Source organism: Lactuca virosa, chromosome 1 (assembly GCF_052849685.1).
Source record: "Lactuca virosa cultivar CGN04683 chromosome 1, Lactuca_virosa_CGN04683_v6, whole genome shotgun sequence".
In the NCBI taxonomy this organism is placed as follows: Eukaryota; Viridiplantae; Streptophyta; class Magnoliopsida; order Asterales; family Asteraceae; genus Lactuca; species Lactuca virosa.
In genome coordinates this window covers 23,112,317-23,139,613 of record NC_136426.1, presented here as the reverse complement: position 1 = coordinate 23,139,613, position 27,297 = coordinate 23,112,317, and the positions used below count along the sequence as shown (strand labels likewise).

Here is a 27,297-nt window from a genome sequence, read left to right as displayed (position 1 = left end):
CCAACGGAGATGAAGGAGCTGATGATGGAACTTCAGGAGTTATTGGACAAAGGTTTCATTAGACCTAGTTCATTACCCTGGGGAGATCCGGTGTTATTTGTGAAGAAGAAAGACGGGAGTATGAGAATGTGCATTGACTACAGAGAGCTGAATAAGGCAACGATAAAGAATAGATATCCATTGTCGAGGATTGATGACCTGTTCGATTAACTACAAGGTTCAAGTTATTTTTCAAAGATCGACCTAAGGTCAGGATATCATCAGCTGAAAGTAAGAGAGCAGGATATCGAGAAGACTGCATTCAGAACACGATATGGACACTACGAGTTTTTGGTTATGTCGTTTGGATTAACCAATGCTCCATCAGCATTCATGGATTTAATGAACAGGGTTTGTAATCCGTTCCTTGATAAATCTGTGATAGTGTTCATAGATGACATTCTGATTTATTCGAAAAGCCAAGAGGAGCATGGCAGACACTTGCGAGAAGTGTTGGAAGTCTTGAAGAAGAAGAAGTTGTATGCTAAGTTCTCCAAATGTGATTTTTAGATCCGAGAAGTTCAATTTGTGGGTCACGTGGTCAACCAAGAAGGGATAATGGTTGATCCAGCAAATATTGAAGCTGTGATGAAGTGGGAACAACCGAAAAATCCCACGGAGATTCGAAGCTTTTTGGGATTAGCTGGATATTACTGAAGGTTTATCCAAGGCTTTTCTTCGATCGCTGCTCCATTAACAGCTTTGATTCACAAAGGAGCTACTTATGCTTGGAGTGATAAGCACAAAGAAGCATTCGAGTTGCTAAACAAGAAGCTATGTGAAGCACCGATTATTTCTCTACCCGATGGAGTTGAAGACTTCGTTGTCTATAGCGATGCGTCTGGTGCTGGGTTGGGTTGTGTTTTGACCCAAAGAGAAAAGGTGATAGCATATGCGTCTCGACAGCTGAAGGATCATGAAAAGAACTACCCCACTCATGATTTGGAGTTGGCAGCGGTAGTATTTGCTCTAAAGATATGGAGGCATTACCTCTATGGCTCGAAGTGCAAACTTTTCACTGATCATAAGAGTCTCCAATATCTCTTTAATCAAAAGGAATTAAATATGAGGCAACGACGCTGGATAGAATTACTTAAGGACTACGACTGTGAGATACTTTACCACCCCGGTAAAGCAAATGTTGTTGCTGATGCTCTCAGTCGGAAAGTCAATCTTGAAAGAAAAAGGCCAAGAGCGTTGAGAATAGAAATTGTCTCGACAATTGTGGAGAGTATAAAGAAAGCTCAAGAAGAAGCTTCAGAAAAGAATGACCGAAAGGAGGAACGTTTGGGCAAAACGTTAGTATTTGGTACAAACGGTCATGGACTGAAGGTATTCCAAGATCGTATCTGGGTACCTAAGTCAGGAGGAATAAGAGATCTTCTGATGGAAGAAGCTCACAAAACCATGTACTCAATTCATCCTGGCAGCACTAAAATGTATAGGGACCTAAAACCCTATTACTGGTGGCCGACGATGAAGCTCGATGTTGCAAAGTATGTGGCCGAGTGTGTGACTTGTGCGAGAGTTAAGGCACAACATCAGAAACCATACGAGAGTTTAGAACCTTTACCTGTACCTGTGGGTAAGTGGGAAGACATCACTATGGATTTTGTCACTAAACTGCCCAGAACAAAGAATGGTCACGACATGATTTGGGTGGTCGTTGATCGCTTCACTAAGAGTGCGCACTTCATAGCAGTCAATGAGAAATGGTCTATGGATAAGCTTGCGAATTCTTACGTGAAGGAAATTGTGAGGCTTCACGGTGTTCCGTTAACGATTGTATCAGATCGTGACAGCCGTTTCACCTCAAGATTTTGGAGAAGTCTACAAGAGGAATTGGGTACCAAGTTGTGTTTGAGTACAGCTTACCATCCACAGACTGATGATCAGAGCGAAAGAACGATACAAACACTTGAAGATATGCTGAGAGCATGTACCCTGGAATTCCAAGGTAACTGGGATGAACATTTACCTTTGGTAGAATTTTCCTACAATAATAGTTTCCACTCGAGCATAAAGATGGCACCTTATCAAGCTTTGTACGGACAGAAGTGTCGTACGCCATCTTGTTGGCTTGAGGCTGGGGAAAAGCAGTTTATGGGACCGGAGATAATCCATCAAACTGCTGAAAAGCTGAAAATAATCAGGGAAAGAATGTTAGCAGCTCAGGATCGTCAAAAGAGCTATGCTGACAAGAAAAGACGACCGATGACTTTTGAAGTTGGAGATTCGGTTTTGCTTAAAGTCTCGTCATGGAAGGGACTTATAAGGTTTGGTAAAAGGGGAAAGTTAAGTCCAAGGTTTATTGGACCGTTTAAAGTTCTTCAGAGGATTGGGAACCAAGCTTACAAGCTCGAACTACCCGAAGAACTGAATGGAATTCATAACAATTTCCATGTGTGTTATTTGAGGAAGCTCACGGGAGAAGTTCTCGATATAATTCCAATTTCTGAGTTAAGAATTGATGAGAACAAAAGGTTAATTGAAGAACCGGAGGCAATCGTTGACCGAAAGACTAAGAAATTACGACGCAAGATGGTCGAATTAGTGCTTGTCCGATGGAAACATACGAATGGGTCAAATCTCACCTGGGAAACGGAGAGTGACATGATGAGTCGCTATCCGCATTTGTTTGTTGATGTGTGATTCCGGGGACGAAATCATTCTAAGGTGGAGAGAATTGTAACGCCCGTGTTTCTGGGCTAGGCATTAATGTTGATGTAATAGTCTAGGTTAACCTTTGTAACTCGTTTTGAAATAATAAGAATGTATTATTTGAGTATTATGTTATTTATGCCTAATTGTTGTGACTTAATTGAATTAAGGATAATTTAAGCGTTAAAAATAAAATGTCAGATAAACCCGATATTGATACATGAAGTTGTAGTGGTCGTGGAAAGGTTTCCAAATATATAAAGAATGCCGAAATCCGAGTTATAACGAAGAAGTTATGACCTGTCGAAGTTTCGCGACAGAACCGACACGACACTGTATGACGTAAAATATGAATTTAAGATAGAGCCATATTTAGCCTTAGTGATCTAAACGAAAGTCGTAGAATACATTAAACCGAGAGCGTGCATAAAAAGAACGTCTAAATCTGACTTCGTATGAGGAAGTTATGATTTTTCTAAGTTTCGACTTAGCGGTATGTAGCCCGAAACTCGAATATGAGATCGAGTGACTTTTAGCCGAAACAATCTAAACGAGAATCGAAGATCTCGTCGTTAGTAGTCCAACGGTAAAAAGACAGACGAAAACGGACGTCGGATGAAGAAGTTATGATTTTATAACGGAGTTTTCCTGTCCCGACCTACTAAAAATAATACAATAAAAATAGAGTCAAAATTAGCCAACGGAGTCTAAATGAAAGTTGTAGATCATAGTCTCACCTACGCGTGGATATAAAGAACGTCGGAAACGGAGCTCGTATGCGAAAGTTATGAATTTTTGAAGTTCGAGGCACGCATACCAAAGCTTATCCGAACTACGCCCCGCGTAGATCTTCGTACGCCCAGCGTACTGCTTGTAGAGGATTTACGCCCAGCGTAATCAGGATTTACGCCCAGCGTAAATCGGGGTTTCAGCGCCTATAAATAGAACTCAAGGGCTGCCGAGTTTTGTTGCTCAATTCTTCTCTCTCTCTCTCTCATTATTGCCTCGTTTTGCGTGCAACTTATACCCCGAACCCCCGATATCATTCCCGAGACCCGAAGCAAGTCCCGAAGGCCCGAGGATCCCGAGAAGTAAAGTTTCCGAGCCAAAACTCTGCCCGCGAGAAGCCCGGTGTTGGAGAAAACATCTCGGTTTCATCGAAGATTGTTGTTTTAATAGACGAGGTGTTGTCCAATCAATCGTCTTATGAAGTGAGTGTATTTTCGTTTTCTTCTAACACATAGATATGAAGTATTCTTTATAAAATACGTGTTATGTGTTTACATATTATTTGTTTATTTGAACTAGTTGTTGAATGGATGTTTTGTACAGGTTTTAAGCTGTATATAAATGTATATATTTTATCTACTAATATGTTGGGTAGAACATGGGTAGACAGTTGGTGTGTGATGAAACAAAATGATGAGAGGCCTCGATGTTGTTGTTGATCTAGTCATCTAGCGTAGTATGGATGACGACCACGGACTCTTTCTAGACAGTCCAGTGGAACACTAGCAGGCTCATAACCTGTAGGTGTTGTGAACGATGTGGTCACCGGTGTACTCTATCCCCCTCATGGTTGCCTTTAGGACATCTATTGTTAAGGAAACCCCTTTGCAGTAATGTCCGTCCCGATGAAAATCCTAGATTAGGTCCCTTGTAATAGTTGTTGTTTTAGGGACATAAAGTGAGGATAACGGGAATGGGTAATCGGGTTATTGTTGGTCGATGAACTAAATATAATTATTTATTGTGGGTTGAAAACCCTATATGCTCACCAGGCTCCCACGCCTGACCCACTCAGTTTTTCTTTGTATTACAGGTAGTGGCACGAGAGCATAAGTTGGATGACATTATCAATATATTTTGGATTATAGACCAGTAGTTATATGTAACCGTTGTAAGGTCTATTTTGTATTGTTTATGCTTTTGGTCTGTATCGGAACATGACATTCCAAAGTTTTTGTCATATAATGAAAATACATTTCTTTAATGAAATGCTTCGATAAATTCTTATCATATTTTGTTTTGGGAACAGATTTCGCAACTCTTTTAATCAAAGGATTACTCTGATTTTATTTAAAAGCATAAATGAAACCGGTCTTTTCTGGCCGTGATTTTGGGGATGTCACACTTATGTTGCTTGATTCCAATGATTTCCCTCCGTAGGGCTGAAGCTTTCATCTCCGAAAGTATTTGTCCAAAAAGAGTCGTGCAAGATCTACCCAAGTGGTAACCGTCCCCGGTGGGAAGTCATAGATCCAGTCTTTTGCTGCGTCTTGCACCGCGAAGGGGAATGCCCTAAGCTTGATTTGATCCTCCGTGACATTGTGTGGCTTCATGCCCACACACACAATATGAAATTCTGTCAGAAACTTGTGGGGATCTTCATTTTCCAAGCCTCTAAAGGTAGGGAGTAGGTGGATGAGTCCGGATTTAAGTTCAAGATTTGTGGCTGTCGGATATGGTTTACAAAGAGGTTGTTGTGTAACTTCTTGTCTCGACCATTGACGAAGGGTTTGCTCGGGTGGTGGATTTGGAGGTGGATTCCCTCCATGGTTATCTCCCATGGTATGAGTAGTGGTTGAAGTTTCTGTAGGTGTAGTGTTTGGGATATTATAAGTAGGTCAAGATGGTGGAGTGGTATTTTTGGGTGAGGATGGTTGTGGTGAGAGTGAGAGGCTTTCTGTTTCGGATGCGGATACACTCGAGATGGGTATGTCCTCCCAAATGTTGATGACTGGAGGGTTAGATGATGAAGAAGTCTCGGAGCCCGGTTGCTTCTTACGAAGCTTGGCTTGCTTCCTTAACTTCTTTTCGTTTTCTCTATCTCTGAATCAATTGGCAGTGGTGTACATGTACGGAAAGATCTAGGCATAAACAATTAGTAACACCGTGTCACCGGCAACGGCGCCAATTTGTTAGGAGTGTCAAACCCAACAAATAAAGGGGTACGATATACTCCAAAAGAACACTACAATATTGCACTAAAAGGTAGTACAAGGCAAGTAGGTTCGATCCACAGAGACACGGGACGATCAATCTATACCTCTTTGCGCAAGGTACTTTGGTCACCAACAGTAAAGAGGGGGGTTTTAAATGCAATGATTAGAACAACTAATTAAAGACAAAAGTAATTGACTAAATAAATGGATTAAATTCAGAAATTGTAAAGACTCCAACTCTATGTATGACAACTTAGCAATGTGATTCCAATGTGACATGATACTTGCCCAATTTTATCTAAGTTGGTACTTGAAAGTGTTAACAAACTCTAACACTTCCCATTCACCACATTAATTAACCAAAACAAGCTCTTTGATTAACCCTAACCTTACTAATTAACCTAATCTAAACAAACTCTTAGAATTAGATTAAAAGATTGCATTAAGCTTTATGTGAATGTTCCTAACAACACCCAATACTCCTCACAAGCTCGGGAGTGTAAGAGTGTGTGAAAAAAATTTACACTAAATTCATTCAATGGAAATCAATTTAATGCTTGTTACTTAGTCCAATTCACAAAACAATTACGGATTCTGCAAAATGGATAACTTGAATGACCTAACCCTAATTTAAATGGCCAATAAGAATCACAATTAGAATCAAACATTCGATTGAAGCAAAATCAATTTCACTAGATAGAAATTAAAAGCAAACATTAAGTCATATGATTGAAAATCACAACCAAGAAGTCAAAACATGAAGTTGGAGAAACTAGGGTTCTAGCCACACATAGCTAGAACAAAATCACAAGTTGTAAAGATGGAAATGATGTGCAATTACAACTTACAAATAAGGGAAATAATGTTTCCAAATGCTAAACGATCAAATCCTTGCAAAAGCCTTCGAAATCCCCTCACCAATAGTGCCCTGATATGATGTGTGTATGTAAAAATGACCCAATTCCCGTGATATGCAAAATAGAAAAAACTGCCAAAAGTTGGTTTTTGGGTCGAACACGGCCCGTGTCAAAATAAAACAAATCAACACGGGTCGTGTTGAGTGGGAAATAGCCAGCAATCCTCGATTTTTCATCCCAAAGTATGGGTCAACACGGCTCAAAATAGAACAAATTGACACGGGTCGTGTTCAGTATAGTCAACAGCCCCCTTTTTCTGGTCAACACGACCCGTGCTCCTTTTGCAGAGTAAACCCAACACTCCCCGTGTACCCCTCTGACTCCAATTCCAAACTTCATGTTTTCAACTTTTCCACTCTTCGTCCGATCATCCTGAAATCTTCACCAATGCTTCCTGGCACCTCCCAAAGCGTGTTCCAACCTCCGGTTTACCTGAAAAAGACATGAAAGTGTGCAAATAAGGTTATTCTAGAGACTAACATGAATATGATGAAATGCAAGAAAAAGGAAGAACAATTATGCTAAATGGATGCAGAAAAAGGGACTAAAATGTGTGTAAAAAGGTGCACAAATTGCACCTAACAATTTCCAAGAAAAAAAAACTCTAGCATTTCAACAATATGATGAATAATTTCAAAATTTCGAGAAAAAAAAATATTTTTTTTTACTTAAACTTAATAAAAATTAAATAAACATAGTAAATATGAATTATATATTATATTAGTGTATAAAGTTAGACAATTTATTGAAAATGATTAAACACTTTGAAGTAGACATTTCAGACATAAATATGGATATTTCTTTCAATAAATAAATAGGAAAAAAAAACAAAAATAACATCAAAATTTGAAGATCAAAATCGGAATGGGGCATTCGGGAGTAAGTGCCTATTTGGACACCTCTAAATAAACATTCCGGATATAAATAAAGAGATTTCTTTGAAATATAATTGGAAAAAAAAACTTTTGAATATGAACAATACTTTGGAATGGGGCATTCAGAAGTAAACAGTTATTTTTCATAAACTAAAAAAATATGATAATTTTATTTGAAAAACTCATTTATAATGGTAAGGTTACTTAGTTTCCCTTTATAAATTCTTTTGTTCCTTATTATTTTTATAAATTCTTTTGTTTCTTTATTATTTTTTATGAACAAATAATTTATATTCATTTTTATATAACACCCGCTAATTCGGGCTAGAAATTTAGGATATAATAAGTAATAATTATTTGTCGATCGAGCGATAAATAGTTGATTTTTATAGAAAATTATTTATTAATAATAATCTCAACCAAAGTTATAGTAAATGTGGCAAAGATTTCGTACACATAAGGAACGTTTAAATCTGACTTCGTATAAAGAAGTTGTGCTCCTTCGAAGTTTTATGATCAAACAAACATAGATATGCACGTCATAAAAAATGAATTGGAGATGGGTTGCTTATTATCCGAAATGATCTAAACGAAAGTCATAGTAATCGTAAAAGCAAGAACGTGTATATAGAGAACATCCAAATCTGACTTCATATGAGGAAGTTATGATTTTTTGAAGTTTCAACTGTTGGATTAGGTGTTTAAGCTCATAACTAAAATTGGTATATATACTTGAATTGATAGTCACGTTGTATTTCTAATATTATTTAATTTTATTTTGTATTAAGTTAATTAAGCATTTGCCTCATTGAAATCTGGTTCTAGATCCACATATGATCTTAACCATTTATGATAAATCTGTTGAATAGTATATAATATTTATTTTTTTATCAATCAATGTAATGTTCTGATGTTAGAAATATAAATAACACCAATTTTGAAAAAAAAATGCTTACCAATTGTCAAATACATAAGAGAAAATTATAAGAATCGATTATGTGGTTGTTCTCTTACCGTTGGTGTGTCAAACTGGACAATCGTGTTGTATTTTTATTTGTGTGACATAACAAGACAAATTTTTATGTAACACAAACACGATACAATATGACGTATAGGAAAGAGGCTAGACACAAAATTAGATGGGAGGGAAGGTGTGCAAAGAAGTATGTTGTGTTTTTTTTAAATAACAGGAAAACGGTCTAGTTAAAACACGACAAAAGATTACATAAAATATCCATTAGTTATTAAATCCATACTTAAGCATACAAAACACGACAATCTCATGTTAAAATCATGTCAAATTTTAAACACGAACATGACACAACACGACGTCAAATTGTTTTTTTACACTAGACACAAACATAATACGAACACGAATTCGAATATCAGTTTTGTCCTAATTTTGTTCCGCATCCTTTGGTATCGTGGATTGACACCTCTACTTCCCGCCATTTAGTCTAACACGTCAAAGGAGTTGCAACTCTCATCCCCAAGGCTTGTAGAGATGTCATCAAAGTGATTCGTACTCAAACTCAATTGTTATTTGTGTGATCATAAGCTTCCATCAACGTCAAAAGCTTTGATTTTGTCAATTGTATTGTTAACAATGTGAAATTAGAGCTTTTGGTAGTGAAGTAAACCTACAAAAGTTGTTGATTCCATTTTAAAGATGATGTTATTACAACATAGAGGGAACTAGCTTCAACAAATGAATTAGACAAGAAAACCGAAAACAAGGGACATGAGATCTATCAGTGACCATGTGAGATCAAAAAATAAAGGCAAGGATCATCTGCCCGATTTATAAAATGTAAACCAAGACAACAACCTTGCATGGAGGGTGATAAGAAGAAAAAAAAGGTCATGGAAAAATTGAAGCATACACTAAGGAGATCTCCGAATAGATTCGAGATTCTTCGTAACACCATGGAGGGGGCTTATTCCAGTGTAGATGTGTATGAAGGCGGCTACTAGCAAAGGACATCTAAGTTGGTACGGTTGAATGCATAGTTGAGGAGAGATTTGACTTATATAATGATCCATGCAGATGAATAGGGACAAATCTTCTTAGGGGGGGGGGGGGTTATGCCCCCCCTGTTTTTGTTTTAAACTAGTCCATGTACTATTGAAAATTTTACATATTAGGTCTAAGACGAAAAAAATTGATTGTGGCCCTCCCTGTTTTCCAATTTTTATACTTATTATAATTCCGACCCCAACACAAAGGTTCAAGCTCCGTCACTGCAGATGAAGTGTGACTTTAAGGGCATATCATGAAGTGTGGGAGTTTCACTCACTCATACGTTGTACACTTTTTATTTTATTTTATTAATACAATAAATTTACCATGGACATTAAACCGTTTATAAGAAAATCATTTCTTATATTATAACAATATAGTTTTTTTTACCAAGACAGTTTAAAAAGATATACACTCAATTATAATAATGTACTTATAACTTTTTTCTTTTTAGAAGATTATAATTTCTACATCTAATCTAACAAAAATGTTATGTATATAGAAAAGATTATTATAACTGGATTAAAATAAAATATTATAAAAAAACAAAATATTGTAAAAAACAATTCAACAAAAATCGTTGTTATTTTTTAAATATACAGAAAAATTATTATAACTGGATAGATTTTTAATTCAAGTATTCTAATAAAAAAATAAACAGAATATGTAAAAATAATTCAACAAAAAGTTTTGTTATCTTTATGTTTAAATTGAACGTAGTTAGCCTAATCTATGGATAGTTTGTTACAAAACCAATTATGGCGGGAGGGAGGCGCCAACGCTTCCTCTCCTTCGTACCCATGGCCTCCATAAGTCCGTATCGCCGGCTCCACGAAGCACTCAATCGTGATTTGATTCTGGAACTATCAATCTGCCGGGGAAGACGAGGTTTGTTCATTTCCCCTAAATTTATTTTCTTACTACTCCTTCCCTGTATGAATCCAGAAATCAGATTCTATATTTTTATTTAGTTTAAGATCTTCAATTTCTCTGCATATGCTTATATTGTAATTTTATTAAGCTTTTGCGCGCTCATACTTTATATGGATATCCTTTGATTGAAAGTCATTAAAGTTCTTAAGGACAATTCCTTGTTCAATTGCAGGTTATTCATATGTGAACAAAAAATTCATCATGCGAGCACATCCATTATTTCCGTTACAAGAATTGCAATGACTGCTTATCGGTGGATTCTTTTTGGTACCAGCATCCACTCTATAAGGTCATACAAACGCCATTATTGTCGTTCTAAAGTTTTATATCATATTTAATATGATATCGCATACTTCATTAACTCTTGACGATGATGATGATGATGATTTCAGCCTCAAGAATACACTTCCTGCAACTATTAAGCTGGATATGTAGCAAGTCATGATGGGCTGACATGCAGGTATTATAATGACACTATCTTCTATAGAAGTCCATTTATATGTTTTAAATTAGTGGATTAAGTTCATAGTATAACAACATACTTTTTTATTTGTCCCACTTTGGTCTCTAGCCATTTTTTCATTTGACTTGGTGCAAAAAGAATGACTTAATGTGAAAAGTAGTGGGAAATGAGGCTTTCCCCATTAAGTCCTACTTTTGCACATTTGCTCTCATGTCTTTTTTTTCCCTTCCATTTTTCCATGTTTTTCATCAACCACATTCCACACTTTAGTAAAAATATTTTCTTGGGTTACTTAAAAGTTTACCTCAATTTTGCCCAGTGTTCATTGATTTGATGCCTTTTGTCTGTGGTAGATGTAGGTCATCTGTAAATCATCTTACCTTTCCTAAATGAACTGTCAAAACTGTCTCTCTTCCTGCAAGTTGAATAGTTAACTTAGGCTAGTTTTATATGATGCCCAAACTAAACTACTATGAAAATAAAAAGACTTAATCGTTGTTATATTTAAACATACATGAATTTTGGGTCAGATTTTAGTACTACTAATAAGTATTTATCCATCTATTAAGCGTACATGTACTATATTAGCAAAAATGGAACCAATATTTTGATGCTGAAGGAAAAACGATAACAAATGAATAGAATAATATTCTGAAAAAACAACTCTCAACTTTGTTCAATGTACGATGTACTCCCGCAATAATAAACTAGGAAAAATGTAGAAAAAAAAAATTGTAGTGAACCACTGCTAATCTATCGCCTTACGATTATATATCTGTCTGGCTATAGCAAAGTAAAAGAAGGCACTCTTTTTAGCTGTGTACTTTTGTTCTCTCAACTCATCTAAGCAATTGCCTGGTATTCTTGACTCATGATTCCTAGCTGCAGATTAAATTCAGAAAAAAAAAAAAGTTAAATTTGGTTGTCAAGAATGTTTAACCTCATTAGGTCCCATTTCTTACACAAATATTGAAGTTTTTTATTCCACCCAAAAAGGTGGGACGGAATTTTTTATCTCACGAATGTGAGAAAGACGAGAATACCCTCCTAATTCTCATCATAGAAAATAGTCCTATAGAAGGTTTTTTCAGTCCTGTGTAACAAACACAGCTTTAATGGACAAGATTTATTTACTTGGAGTTCAGCACTTCTTAAGTTATTCCCTGCAACATGCTTAACAGACTGTGTGGTTTCTTTAGGCGATGATTCCGGACTGTAAATAATTTAAAAAAATAATAATAATTAGAAAATGAAAAAGCACATATAAAAAATTCATTATTAGTACTGAAAAGAGTAAATACTATACCTTGAGTCATTAGCCTCCTTAGAATCCATATATGATTGAGTGTCATCAATGGTATCAAAAAACGGATAGATTTCATCATAATCATGAGTCACTTCATCTTGAATAGTCAACTGCTGTGTGCTATTAACCAATTCAGACTGCAACGTAGACACTACACCTTTTCCACCATCATCATTCTCATTCTCATTCTCATTACAATATGTTTGTTGACCCCAAACAAAATTCATATTCTCCTTCAAATCCATATGAATCCCTGAATTATTATTATACCCATCATGCGCATTCCCATTTCCACTATACGATGGAATCGGTAACCCAACAAATGGTTGTTGTTGTGGTTGCTGGTGTTGTTGGTGACTATCGCCACCACCAACACCTTCATGTTGAAAAAGGGTAAGTGCCGCCGTGGTGGCGGTGGCACTGCCCGGTTGTTCGACTCCCATTCCGAGTTGCAACCGTTGCGACTCGGGGGAGTCGAGAGGCGACAACACGATCTCGTGTTGTGGCCTCTGGTTTTTATAAAACTCGAGCTGCGATAAAACAGCGTAGAGCTCTTTCTCGGCCTGGCGAATTTGAATCTGAAGCTGAATGACGATCCCGTAGCAACCGTGAACGGGGAAGCGGTCGCGCATGTTGGCTTGGTAGATCATGGAACGCATGGCTTCGGTTTTTTGAGAAGGGTCGATTTGATCGAGGACTTTAAGGATGTTTTTGACACCGAATAGTTTGTGTGCGTTTTTGAAGATCTCGGTGTGTTCAGGGCGGAAGTGGGGGGCAAGTGGGCATTCAGGGGTGCATCTTTTTCGTTGGTATTTGCAGGCAGCGCATGCTTGGGTGGTGCCGCCTTTGAGGGTCATAGCCGGGAGCCAAATTTGGGTAAGAAATGGTGAAAAAAGCAAGGAAGTGAGAATTGGAAGGAGTCTGATGTATTGTTTGTATGCATGAGAGGATTTGGTGGAGTTAATGAGACCAAGTAAAAAACGAAGAATGCGAATTAAGTGGGAGTTTGTTTGCTTTGCATGTGGAGTTTTGAATTTTGACATGTGGTCAGACTCACTTCACTGTGGGTCTTGGAGGTTTAAAAATTGAATAATATTCTCTTATATAAAAATCTGCAAACATATTTCACTTTCTTCTTAATTTACGCCTTCCATTTAAATAGCATAGTTTAACGTCTTAAAATTTGGAGATTTGTAGTAGATAACTAGATATTATATTCGAATTTCGAAGAGTGAATAATATTTGGGGGGTAATTAATGTAAGAGATATTAATTTGGTTGAGATAAGATAAATCATAATAAATATTATTTAGTTTTATATGATCAAGCAAGCATATATGGCAAGAATGTTTTTTTTTTTTTCAATTTATAAAATATTATTTACCTTTATACAACAACAACAACAAAAAATAAATAAAAATAAATAAAAAAAAACGTAGCAGTGCTTAAAAGAAACCATGTTATACAACTAACTACTTGAATCTACACATATTGTGCAAGAATAAAATTACATTACATAGTTATAATATTGAAAAATATAAAAGAATTGCAAATTTAAACTTTTCTTGTGAGTTTCATAATAACATAAAAACCTATGGTAACATGTTACAAGTGTTTTAACTAATTTTAGGATAAAGCCGTACTATTTTAATAAATTTTTGGGCTTTTGTGCCTATAACCCCTCACAATGTTCTATAAATAAACTCCTCATAATGATTTTAATTACATAAAACTATGAATACTTATCGTATGATAACTGATATTATACCTAAATCACAAGTGTAGTCTTACATTTAAAGATCGAAAATGCTAATGCCATGGATATACTTGGCCTTCTTTTCATACTATCTGTTTGCAAGATCCTATTTTTTTAGTGCAAACATTGATTAAGAAATCAATTGTAGAATCACTTTTAACTTCTTAAGCATGAACCATAATTTTTGTTGTCGCAAACTACAAAAGTTAGGAAAAAAAACATCTTAAACAGAAAAAGAAACACGATCACCGTGACCATATACAACTAAAGGCATAAGATCACAAGGGAATATCATGAGTGTCACAATACTCTGTAATTTGAGATGAAGATGAGACATTTTGCGGTATGTGATGCTCAATTTCTAGTTGAATGAAAGATTTTTTTAGGCTCTGCTATATAAAAAGACTGAAAGAGATAAGATCCGATCAAATAGATACAACTTCAAATTGATGTTGGTCTAATCCAGATTGTTTTTCACTCGTGAGATCTTAAAATCAAGATCAGGTTCCTAACAACCATACCTCCAACTATAAACCCATTGTGACGACAAAACCCACAATTGCATTCTTGAACTACAAAACCTACAACCTGACATCCATCTTTATCATCGATTAAATGCTACTGCATTTAACATGCTAGGTGTATAAGCTTCTAAAATACCCATATTAAAGAGTTTTGCCTATTTCCAACTTATTTGGTTTGTTTTACAAGAATTGAAATCATATATATATATATATATATATATATATATATATATATATATATATATATATATATATATTGTATTTGTAAATAACAGAATAATGGCAAAGAAGAGCACGCGGGCTTTCTTCACTTAATTATTATTTTTAATCACAAGTCCAATAGTACAAGAGTTGAAATGTCATACATCTTGGGTAACCCAAAACCCGAGTTTTCATCATCTTACCAAAAGTATGATCGATCTATACAGTAGCTCTTTCAAAATTGTAAAAAGTAGAGTCTATGGCACATTCATAACTATTGCTTAGCCACTTACATTGAATTTGATCCATCTGACAACAATTTACATCTTCTTGTTTTCCAAATTCCAGATCAAAACTTTGCTGGGAAGGCCAATTTCAATTTCTCCTACAAAATTTCTTTATACTAATACATATAACATCATCTCTCTTTCTTGTCATGTTTTTATGTATGTATCCGTTGGTTTGCTAAAATGCACATACATTGATTGTGTTTGTGTAACTCCACATATCCGTCTATCACCATCAAAAAATGTAATAATGTCTGAATGGTTTGCTATTTAGTGTACAGCTTCATAGAAAAGAACCTGGGGTTGCAGATGTCCTTTTTCACACATTGTAAGGACATCTTCCCACCTTCCAATCACCTACAAAATTACATATTTCTCCTTATTACTTTACTTTACTTTACTACACAAGAAAAATAAATAAAAAAATTACAGAGTGAATAAATAAATAAATACCTTGACTGTGTTGTCATCATACATCATCCACTGTTGATGATCATGACTGTAGGCAAAGCAATGGTAGTGCTGCCCGTAATAACACACCTAAAAAATAATATTTTAACAAACTTAACAAGTAAAAAATATATATTTTTTAAAAAATATTATATTTAATGAGCGTAATTTACCACTGAAACTAGACAATGCCTGTTCATGGGATCAAGGCCACGATAAAGAACACTGATATCAATTTCAGTAGCTAGGGTTGCCAATGTGGCCTTTATGTCTTCAACACTTTCACAAGTATTCTGCCATCCAAGCACTACAAAAACAAAACCTTAGTTATAAAAAAAAAATATGTATATATGGTTTGACCTTGAGTTTGACCATCTGATGACTCATCATCCATCACCAACCTGTAGTGAAAACATGAGGTGGAGTAGAAAGAATATGATGAATATAGTTAAGCTTCCCACATCCAGCATCCTCAGGATCACAAGCTAACTGATGATTCATCTCAACAAGGTTTAACAGCTCATCAAATGAGCTCTCTGGACACATAACCTGAAATTACAACAGAAACTTGATAATCATTAATTAAATGAAAATTGAAATTAAGGAGATGGATAGAAGCAAGCAGGCATGCCTTCATAGTCCTGAGGGCATTGGCATTGATTTGGTGAAAGAAAGTAGTGTATTTCATACGTCTAGATTCCAACCCACAATTGTAGCAATTCATCTGTTCAAAAATGTCCATTCCAAAAAGAGAATGTGCTGTACACCCACTATTTGCACATTCCCAACCACCTGCCACATTGCCATTGCTTTCCACTTGTTTCATATCAGAATCAGAATCAGCAGATATAAATGACTCGTGAAGGCAATGAAATATCACTCCCAATACTTCAGAAGCATCGTTCATTTGAGCCTGTCATATCATATCATATGCTGAAATTTAATTGATTTTGTTGGGGCTTAACTTTATTTTATTAACAATAAGTTTTACTTTTATCCATATGAATATCAGAATATACCTCCTGAAAGAAACTACTGTCTGGATACAAATTGCTCAGAGCAATCCTCAGAGAAGTAGGAGCAACAGATTCACCTCTTGTCTCCATTGAAGCCGTATTCAAAGCAATAAAAATTTCGTACAAAGCACAAGTCACACATGGATCGCCAACATGGCGATGAGCTGATGTGGACCTTCTCAAAAACTCTTCCCTGAACCTTCTCAAATGCCATAACGACTGCAGTTTAAATTGAAGGAGAAAAAGGTTCATTCCCTTGACAAAATTAAAAACACCTAAATGCAAGATATAACAACATACTTAATATATATATATATATATATATATATATATATATATATTTGTGCTGTGTATTATGGAATCAAACTCCCATTTATCTTTTATTATTACATCATTGTACTTCCAATTGTTTTCTTATTATGCATTGTACTTTGAAAGATCTATCTGATTATGGCATTGCACTTCCATTTTTTTTTTTTTTGTGGATTTTTCAAAGTAGAATGCTGCCTATTATGATCAACAAATGAATGAAAGTATGTTGGTATTTCCTGCAGTTAATGTTAACCCAATTAAAAAGGTAAGTAAACATACCGACCTGAATAATGACATTTAAAAAGCAGTTGTATTCACCAGCTTCATTCTTCAGGCCTGTACCATATACATCGCTTGCATTTGCCTTTGCCTTGTCAGAGAAGACTTCTATAGATGTTACACGAGAGACTTCCCCTTCTGGTATGAGAAATATGTAACATAATTTTCAGATTATATGCAAGAAAGAGCAACATACTTTCATTGATTTGTTCAATTCTTCCTGTTACAGAATTTTACTTTCAAAAATCTACCCCATTATAGCAATTTAATTGAAACAGAAAGCAATTTTCACTGATATGATTAATTGGGTAGATTTTTCAAAACTACAGTGTCTTAATAAGAAAAAATAAAAATTCAAAGTATTATGCTGAAAAAATAATTTTTTTAAAAAAAAAAAAGTGAAAGTAGGATGCTGTAATACACAACAAATGACAGTAAGCTGCTATGTCTTGCATTTATTGAGAATGCTATGGGTAAATCACGTCAAAATAATCAAAATAACATGATAATCATAGATTCTTCTGGTAGAGATAAGAAAAAAAAATACCAAGGCTTTGGCGTACAGCTTTTAAAAGATCAGCTTGGAATCTTTCTTCATCATCCTCTTCTGCTTGCAACTGCCTCAATGTCTTTGTTCCAGTTTCTCCTGAATAAGAACTATCTGTTGTTCAGGCAAAATGAACTCCATTTGATGAGATCATTTCTTCACATAATAAGTTGCAGTAGATTAAATTTTTAATGATAAAACGTTTAAAATTTTTAAAAACCCTACTCTGAGCTAACTCAGGGTTAGCTAAGCAACCCTAAATCATAAACAGCAACATACTTTCATTAATATGTGTATTATATCATCCTACTTTCATATCTTTCTATTAATCAAGGCATTGTTCTTTGAAAAATCTACAAAGTATAGCATTGTATGTTCTTTCTTGAAAGGACATTATACTTTGAATTTTCTTCCCTCGTATAGCAGTGAAACTTGATTTGTATTTAGATGACATTGATATAGTTCCGAAGATTTTTCAAAGTATAATGCTATAATAGGAAGAATGAAAGTAGAAGTACATTGCTATTATTATGCTAATTAAACCGAGAAAGTTGCAGCTTTGAGACAAAAACAATGGGTGTTAAAATAACAAGAGACACTTACTGTTATCATCTTCAACACCCTTTATGAGCAGAATTTGTCCAACTTCAACATTTTCCTTCTCCAACAACACAGGTTGCTGCTTCCCATCAATTAATTTGGTGGCATTTTTTTGGCGCCTACTTTTTCTTCCTGTTTTCTGATCGAAAAGCAAAACCGCATCTTCTGCAATCCCTTCATTATTCTGTTTCAGTGGTTCCTAGAAGAAAAGGTATGTAATTGTAAGTCACCTATTAAAGCAAAATTTTATTATCCTTGAGCATTCACATGCAATTATCACAACTCATAGTTGCATCTAACATGAAAAAAAGGCAACAATAACATGCACCCACTTCAATACTCACCTGCCTTGAAGATCTTAACTCATTGTCTGCATGATTATTTTTAAGTTGCTCTGCAAGATGCTTTTGTTTTGCCTCATTCTCAATCCGTCTTTGATATTCCAAAGTTTCTTCAAGCTTTCTTTCCTCGGCTTCAAGCTCGATTTTTCTACGCATTGCTTCATCTTTCAGTTGGTTAAAAGCATCTTCATTTTCATCAACAGTTTCTGCATTCTCATGGGCTAAAATATGTAGCTCACTATTGTTTATAGCCTGCACGCATAACAGGATTATTAGCAAGCATTCCAATCCATTGTCTTATAGAACATTAGAACATAAGTAACACTCATTTGTTTCGAACCTTAGAATCCTTTATTTTTCTATAATCCCTGTTCTTTCTTTTATCTTTTAGCTTATCATTACCAGTCCCCTTTTTAGAATCTAGAGCAAGTTCTGCTAGAAAAGCTTCTCTTGCAGCATCCGACTTCTCTGTGGCATCTTTCTCTGCTAAATCTTCTAGGAGCGCCTAAAGAAAAGTCAAAATAGGGGGAAAAATATATCATTTTAAAGGGATTGCATGGTAACAGTCAATAGAAACTCATAAATATACGAACCCGCAAGAAAGACTTTACTAGAGGCACAACTATGAGTCCAAAATCATGGACAGATGCAGGACTGAGCTTAGATTCCAACTGCTGCATTCCAGTTACAGTTCGCATGATTCTTGCATCAATTTTGCTGAGCTGTATCTTCAAAAAAGTAAGATGAAGTACAGATACTACACATAAATATAAAATATACATCTCCATAAATCAAACTAACCTCAATCGACAACTGTTCTTTCTGCTTCTGGATTGCAACTTCTATACAAGAATCCACTTGATGCAGATAGTCATATTCACCAGATTCCAAGTCACATAGATGAGAATTCACAAACCCAAACTGGTTAACATTCAAAGATTCAGCTTCTTTTAAAACATTTGCCAAGGCATCCACCTCAAATTTGTTGACAGGTGGCATGGCATCATCGCAACTCACCATAAGCTCTTCATGTCGCTTCCTCAAAACAAATTCATAACTTTGTCGTGTAGATTCTGTAGAGTATTCCCTTTTCTTACCTTCCTCTAGACAGAGATCTTCCACTTGCTGCAAAGCTTCTTCATAGCTTGTATGCTCTAACTTTCTTTCACATAACGCATGGAGATGATTAAATTCCTTTTCAAGCATCTGTAGAGTTTCCATGCCTTGATGCACCCTCTCCTCTCTAGACCGCATCCAGAATGTCAACTGTTCCCCACTTGTTGGACCCAAAAATATCCATGACAATAAAGAATCATCATCATATACCAACCCATTTTCAGAGCCAACACTAGTAAGAAGACACGGCTCTAACAAGAGACATGATCTATCTTCATTGAATACTATCTTTTCAGTCATTTCAATCACACGGGTGGACCTATTCAAGTCTTCCACAAGATTACCTTTCTCTGAATACCTACTTAGTCCACAAGAATGAGATATCTCTTGCAAGAATTTGAGCACTTTCCTAAGTTCGGGTGCTCCTAGAAAGCATATGCAAATGGGTGATTGATCCACACTGCAATTAATAAGCCGAGAATGTAGCTCATCCACTGCAAACTGTATAACCTTAGTAAGATGACTAGCTGCAAGGTATTTATGTTTAATAAGCAACTGGAATGATGAATGGATTTTTTCAACTAGCTTTGTCCGCTCAATGTCTTCAGCAAGTGGCCAGCTGTCAGGATGGAAATATGGTCTATCATCAAAGCTAGCAGCTAATGAACCTGATTGCATTTCGACCATATTGATCGCAGCATTGACATCAAGTGGTTTCCAAGGGAATGTTAGAAGCATTTCAGTCCACTCATTGTCTACACTTGGAGGCAACATTTCCTGCAAATTGGGCAATAAGCTACCCATGTGCTCACTTATAACATGCTGCATGTGCAGTTCAGGATCTGGAAATTTCTCATTGCATCTGCAGCACATCCAAAATTTCCAACTATTATTAGCTTCCCCGAAGGACAAAGCTTCAGAAATGACTTCATAAGCCGATACATCTTTTAGTGATCTAAAATGGGCCTTAAGATCTGATACACTAATCTTGAACAAGTCTTTCTTTGAATCCAAGTTCATGGACTTCCAAAAAGGATGAACACAATCCTTTCTCTCAGCAGATGTTGCATTCTTTTTCACCTTCACACTCTTCCTCCGTTCACCCACACGCTGGCTAGATCCAGAAGAAAGTTCTGAACTCTTATCTCCATCAGTTTGGGATTGAGATGACTCTAACTTCTGTTGCAACAGCCTTGCTGCAGCCACTTTTACTTCAATCTCTTTCTTACGTTCTTCGTCTGTCTTATTTGCTTTCTTAATTTCATTTGGCCTTCTGGCTTGCACTAACCTTACATCCATGGGGTCATCCGGAACCCTCCTAAGAGGAATGAGCCTAAACTTTTCCTCCCCATTTCCTAGATTCTTCATCCAAGACGAAATTGAAGCAATGTTGGACTTCTGAACCAATGACCGGAGTTCATTCTGTACATGCCCAATCCTTGCATCAGCAGACAAAATCTTCTGCTGGCTCTCGTCCTGTAAACTCTCCTTTCCTGGATCTACGGGATTCTCAACAGCCAAAGCACGCTCACACTCTTGCACCACCTCTTCATAATCTTTCCCTTCATTAGCTGATTCATACAACAAATTTGCATAAAAATGTGCAAACTCAATTGAACTTGGTGACAACATCACTGCCTTTTTAGCCGAATCAATTGCATTCTTCAAATGCCGCTGCTTTGCATTGGGATCATCAATAATGGAAGCAACCTTAACACAGATGGTTCCTTGCACCCTATGAATCAGCGCCAACTGATTCGAATTCTCATGTTTTCCACACATCTCCTTCATCAAGCGTAGGGCTTTTTTATGGTTCCCCCGTCTGAGCGCAGTTAAGGCTTTCTCACACTCGACTTTCACAGTAGAGTAACTATCCGATTCAATCGCTAAAGGAACATCAGTTTTTCGTTGTACTATTTGAACAGTCGACGAATGCACACCTAAATTATGTTCCGTAGAGAGTGAACTAGCCTCAACACCATCGCTGCTGTCGTTACCGATTGGAAACGACGACGGGGCTGGAGGAGTATTAACAGCAGCTGTCACCGCTTTGGAGCGAGTGGCAACGTTCCGCTTCTTATGCCCCATGTATATACGTGTAGATACGTATATAGCAGTTCAATTCAAAGAAAATCCCACCCCTAGTTTCATATCCATAGAGGCATAGAGATAGGATACAGATATGGAGAGAGAAAGATGGACTTACTTCAAATGAGCTAGAAAAAAACGGCAAGAGTTCGAGTTCAAATCTCGAGGTTTCCAGCGACGGTGGTGGTTGATGGTGTTGCAGCTCACCGTTCGGCGTCTTGGGTATGAAGAGACGGATTCGCATTTTCTCTCTCTTTTATATATCAATCACTCTGATAAAATTTCCCCTTTGAACTGTAGACCAATTTCTCGATTTGACGCCTCGAGATTTATGTTTTGTCAATTTACCTCCCTAAACTTATAATAATCTATCAATCACACTATTAATCAATTATATGCGTAAAAATGGTCCAACTGATGCTCATTCGTCAAATTCTGGCAAAAGATTATGACATGGCATCATACTTTTTATGATCGTATTTAGATAAGTCCTTCCTATAAATAGATGAGAAGCTAAAAAAAAGTAATCTATAAGGCTATGGGGAGTGGTCACAACCAAACCACCAGCCACCTCAGCGCCACGTAGGTATTTTACCATTTCACAACTAACCCACCAGTGAGAATGCCCGTCTTCTTCCGTCTTCATAACCACTAGAACCCACTTCACAGTCAAACCACCAATCTATGGGGCGGTGTTCACCGATGGGTTGGTGTGACAAATGTGTACCACATAGGAAAGTCACGCGTGTGTGTGAACCCACTCCGGGTAGCCTAAGAGTGGTTGAGGAAACGAGTCATCATGTCAGATGATTGGTGTAAACTAGAGTTCTCATTTTGGGTCAATGATCAACACCTCATTAAAATTAAATTCATCTAAGGGTTGATTCTTATATTAATTAATCAATTTTGCCTATTGATTTATTTAAAAACTATCATCTCAAGTAGAGGAGCCTTCTTAGGGTCTATAGGTGCTCATTTTTTTTTCTCTTCTTCCTCTAAATATATTGTTTCCAAATGATTGGCATGGTGATACGATTTTTTGAGATCTTGATTCATCCCAGAGGGTTTATTATGGATATGGAACGAAAATATTCGGAATGTGAGTAGCATGTAGGGAACTAGAAAAGTAAGTAACGTTCGACTTTATTTCCTTGTATTTGTTTTTTTTTTCATCTCTAATTTCTTGTTAGTTTTATAAAAAATCAGTCGTTCATTTGTTTCTCGTTGATATATATATATATATATATATATATATATATATATATATATATATATATATATATATATAGTAAAAAGTTCGTGCTAAGATTATATATTTTACTTTAAATATTTGAACATAATGTGTTACTTGGTTAATTTTTCCAAAAACTTTATTTTTGTAAAGTTCATAATCAATCTCATAATTGATCCTCAACGTTAATTGAATGTAACAAAATAAAATAAAGTAAAATTTAGAAGATCTCTATATAGCAACGGCCTATCAAGAAAATTGCTAACTTGTTAAAACATTTTTATAATATTTCTTAAATAACTAACATCACGGCCTAATTAAGCATGTTGATTACTTGTCAATAATTTATGCAATAGCTGTAACATCCATAAATTTCATGAAAAATTTAAACTTTTAAAACAACCAAAAATCATCGTTGTTTACAAATAATTTTCAAAACAGGTTCAATATCAGAGTAATCCCAAAATCATGAAACAAAACATGAGGAGGTGTACGATCACACATTCGCCTTTCCACGATCCTCTGAGGTACTTGAAACATAATCCAAAACTGTAAGCCCAAAGTTTAGTGAGTTCCCTCAAAATCATGAACTCGTCGAGTTTGGTCCTCCAACTTGTCGAGTTGGTGCGTCATATCTGTTTTCGGATTTTCTTGCCTAACTTGATTTATTAGGTTTATATTTGGTAATTATCTTTTATTTATTCTGTCATAATCTGATTTTGGTAATACTAGATAGTTAAATATGACCTAAATGTTAGGAGATCATTATGAATTGGATAATGTTGATTTTATTTGATTATAATTATCCTTATGGATATGGTTAATAATTTAATTAATTGATTAATTAAAGGATAATTAATATATCCATAATTGGCTACTAGATAATTATTAATCGGATTTAATAATTAATATTTTCGGGAAGTCAAAACATGCAAAGTGAAACACAAGAATAACACTAATCCTATATGGCCCCAAAACTTTTGAGTGCCATATTGATTACTCATTATTCATTGTATAATGTTTCGTATAATCAACTTAATACTTGAATTAAAACAATAGTTGTCCCATGCTCCAAGCATGCACACTATGTTTACCTATGATCCTTACTTTGTGAAATAGATCAATTGAAAACATTTCAATGATGCTCATTTCACAATTCCATATCTTTATTGCAAGTGTAAGAATTTCAAATTCTTGCCACTGCTAGAAAGTGTTAGATTCTAAACTATACTTCCAACTGTCCTTAAGCGACCAATCCTTGGCGAACCTTAGATTGTCCTTAACAGTTGTTTAACCACTTTAGTCATATCCGGTTCTATTCCTTTTTCCATCTTAATGCCCTAGGCATTTGAAAATTAGAACACGAGAATATTATAGCATATGCAATCGATCCTATACTCGAAGCATATGGGATGCGATTCATAATGTCTAACATAAAGACATGATACTTGATCAGTCTTTTGCTATAATATTTCTATTTGTCATGTTCTCATAATTCGAATTATGAAGAGGGATGCCGTAATCATAATTGAATTTTGAGAACGCAATTAACATTTCCATATATAGAATTTCCTTATGTTGAACCATTCCAACATAACATTCATATATATTTGACTAAATTTGATTAAAAACTCAATCTAAGCTTTTAGATTTTTAAATGAAGTATAATTTCCTCTCCCTTAATTATAGCAAAACAACTTTTCAAACCCACAACTTTGCGAATTAAAACTTTTGTTTTCTATAATTAACATTGCTGACTTGCAACACTTACCATAATGATTATGCTCCCACTAGCATAATAATTATTATCTTACTAACATAACACTTATGCTCCCACTAGCTTGGACATGTACCCAGAAATCAGCTGGACTTCTAGAAATCAATACTTGTTGACTTTCATTACTAAAGTTCAGATTTATAATACGAGATGCTTCGATAAGACTTTATCTAGGCTTCTCAAAATCATACACCTTTCCTTAGATAGCTCACATGTGTGTCTTAACAATTTTAGAACTTATAGCAATAAGTCTCAAATGTTTACACCTTTGCCATTTCTCACAATTCGAATTATGAAGAGGGATGTCGTAATCATAATCGAATTTGAGAATGCAAATATCACAATTGCTATCTCCTTAAAATCTTCTTAGTGAAAGCGTTTCCTCACAATCATTTTCATGAATTGGAGAGAAACCTTATGAAACTTAGATTTTTATGGTGTATGTGTTCCTATCCATGTGAATTTGTCAAACCATAATCATAAGACAAGGGTAGTGACAAATCCAAACTCATATGGACTGAACTTGTTCAATCTTAATTTCTCGCCACTTGGCAGCACAAGGGCCTACCATTGCTTCCAAGTTGTTATGCAAACAATTGAGAACTCATAGAACTCACATACATAGTCAACTTTAACTGGAATGGGCACCGAAACAAGAATATGTCAACATGATAGGTTACAAACCTCAAGTCGTGTGCTAGTGTTTACAATAGGTTTACTCTTGATTAGTTCTTGAAACATTCAAGATCTTTAAGACTCCCACTGACCTCTTGACATATAAGACTCTCTTTGTCAAGGAACATTACTTGACAAACAAATATTCAAGAGTTAGTGCGGATTCTAATCAAAACTAACACTTCACACAATTGGCCTTAGTTGGTCTTTGTTTTATCCAAAACATCACAACTTACCAATTTCAAATGTACAAGAGTAGAAAACATTTTACTCTACATCTGATAAGTGTTATAAACCTTTCTTAATTTAATGTCACTCAAGGCACAATCTTGGAGTACGACTCTAAGACTTGTTTTTGAAACGAAGTATGATTCACCTTTTGATTTAACCATTTCAACAATTCACGATTCCTCTTCTTAGCCATGCAAGTGCACTAAGCTGTCTTTAGAGGATCATTTGAGATATGGTCTTATAATCACTAAGATAATCATAAACACGATACTCAAGTACTCTCCCATCTTTTTAGATTGGAGAAACTTCTATTTTCTGCCTAATTTGATTATTCTCATTCGTTCTGCCATACATTGAACTTTCTCAATGATTCAGAATTATACTTAAACTTGTAAGCATAACCATATTTACTAAACTTTAGTAAATTATGATGAATAGTCTTATCGTTCTTTGTGGTGGACCTGACCAGCACACACCCAGTGTACCCAATCCCCTAGTCCTTCACTTGACTCACATATTCATGTGAACAAGGAATTAGTCTTAATTTCTTAAAGACGAATATTCTCATTCATCATACAATACCATTTGCATGATTCCAAGTTTATGTCAAACTGAAACTTGGGTGATGAGAGTCTTTCCTTATTTGGCAAATTCTCGACACTACCACAAACGAAAGAATCAAATTCATATTGCTAACATAGAAACATACAAACATCAATATTCACAAATGCCATTTCAAGGAGATATAATAAAATAAAACAAAATTTTATTTATTTATAAAATGCAGAAAAACTTTTCCTTACAATGCAATCACAAATGAAAACTATGTTATTACAAATTTCTAAGCAATCTATCATAACTCCTAAGCAACAGCTCAAGAATCTGATCTTCGAACCATGCGATCGAAATTCATCTCTTCGCGATCAGATTCAACATGCTCTTGCTTTAAGCTTCCTTCCTTTTGCATGATCCTACAAAACATCAAAATGCAACCTTGTCACATCATGTATTAAGAATCAACAATTAGGAACTTAATAGAGTTAGATAATGGACTTACCTGAAGTAGAGTCAAACTTTTTGACTTTACCGTCCTTGCGATCTTTCAGGTAAATATGGCAGCTTCGCAACAAATGCCCCTTCTTTTGGCAACAGAAACATATGGACTCTTTGGGAATGGCACATGGCACAATATCAAACTTAGTCCTTCTCTTTACCATTTGGTCAACCGGGTTGACTATGGCCGATCCTTTTCCATTGGGAAGAGAAGACTTTTCTGTATTTCCAATGTTTCCATAATCAATGTCCATGGAAGTTTGGGGAGTAGATCTTCCAATCAAATTTGCTTTACCAGTGCGCCAAATCATTGTTGATTCAGCAGCAACAAGCAAATAGGCAAGATCGACAAGGGTCATGTCGTGATCTGTCACATAGTAGTCTTTAACAAACTCACTATATGACTCGGGAAGTGACTGAAGAACCCAGTCAATAGCCAACTTCCTTGGGAACACGACACCCAACATTCTCAGCATGTCAATGTGTGACTTCATATCCAAGACATGTGCACACACGAACCTTCCATCTTGGTGTTTGTTATCTAATAGGGCTTGAGTGATCTTGAACTTTTCAAGTCTTCGAACTTGTGGGTTAGGGAGAATAATTGGAGGAGGTGGATGAAATGAAGTTCCACTATAGCACGAAGAAAGGATTA

General features: G+C 35.6%; 2 protein-coding genes and 1 long non-coding RNA gene across 7 annotated transcripts; 1 reads left to right on the top strand and 2 right to left on the bottom strand.

The window, feature by feature from the left end:
- The first annotated feature begins 10,208 nt into the window (after positions 1-10,208).
- On the top strand, positions 10,209-10,946 carry LOC145104046 (uncharacterized). The gene is made up of 3 exons (XR_013706995.1): positions 10,209-10,345; positions 10,563-10,679; positions 10,783-10,946. It is a non-coding gene; the product is annotated as an uncharacterized LOC145104046 (long non-coding RNA).
- On the bottom strand, positions 10,907-13,077 carry LOC145104035 (LOB domain-containing protein 27-like). Of its 2 annotated transcripts, XR_013706985.1 has the most exons (4): positions 12,160-13,077; positions 11,988-12,066; positions 11,619-11,735; positions 10,907-11,268 (listed from the first exon to the last, which is right to left on the bottom strand). XR_013706985.1 is itself a non-coding variant. In XM_079041321.1 (3 exons), the coding sequence occupies exons 1-3, from the start codon at positions 13,014-13,016 to the stop codon at positions 11,697-11,699; spliced, it is 975 nt and encodes a 324-aa protein (XP_078897447.1). In that variant the 5' UTR covers positions 13,017-13,077; the 3' UTR covers positions 11,523-11,696. The 2 variants fall into 2 exon arrangements, 1 of the variants encoding a protein (XP_078897447.1); XM_079041321.1 differs by lacking the exon at positions 10,907-11,268 and having other exon boundaries at positions 11,523-11,735.
- Positions 13,078-14,707: 1,630 nt separating this feature from the next.
- On the bottom strand, positions 14,708-21,917 carry LOC145144249 (uncharacterized). 4 transcript variants are annotated; one of them, XM_079074858.1, is made up of 13 exons: positions 19,273-21,917; positions 19,065-19,199; positions 18,812-18,976; positions 18,475-18,723; positions 18,134-18,329; positions 17,531-17,644; positions 16,988-17,121; positions 16,396-16,611; positions 16,008-16,289; positions 15,778-15,925; positions 15,550-15,683; positions 15,380-15,466; positions 14,708-15,283 (listed from the first exon to the last, which is right to left on the bottom strand). In XM_079074858.1, the coding sequence occupies exons 1-13, from the start codon at positions 21,673-21,675 to the stop codon at positions 15,197-15,199; spliced, it is 4,350 nt and encodes a 1,449-aa protein (XP_078930984.1). In that variant the 5' UTR covers positions 21,676-21,917; the 3' UTR covers positions 14,708-15,196. The 4 variants fall into 4 exon arrangements, 3 of the variants coding, with proteins under 3 accessions (XP_078930984.1, XP_078931000.1, XP_078930991.1); XM_079074874.1 differs by having other exon boundaries at positions 17,531-17,629; XM_079074865.1 differs by having other exon boundaries at positions 19,065-19,193.
- Positions 21,918-27,297: the final 5,380 nt, after the last annotated feature.

Bases quoted from the DNA above. Each gene is read 5' to 3' on its own strand.
- LOC145104035 (XM_079041321.1), bottom strand. From the start codon at position 13,016: ATGACCCTCAAAGGCGGCACCACCCAAGCATGCGCTGCCTGCAAATAC. The intron at 12,067-12,159 runs GTATAGTATTTA...AATTATTTACAG, and splicing joins AAGGAGGCTAATGACTCAAG to TCCGGAATCATCGCCTAAAG. The intron at 11,736-11,987 runs GTAAATAAATCT...TTTAATCTGCAG, and splicing joins TAAGAAGTGCTGAACTCCAA to CTAGGAATCATGAGTCAAGA.
- LOC145144249 (XM_079074858.1), bottom strand. From the start codon at position 21,675: ATGGGGCATAAGAAGCGGAACGTTGCCACTCGCTCCAAAGCGGTGACA. The intron at 18,724-18,811 runs GTTCGAAACAAA...TTATGCGTGCAG, and splicing joins GAAAAATAAAGGATTCTAAG to GCTATAAACAATAGTGAGCT. The intron at 17,122-17,530 runs GTATTTTTTTTT...TTCTCATACCAG, and splicing joins AGCTGTACGCCAAAGCCTTG to AAGGGGAAGTCTCTCGTGTA.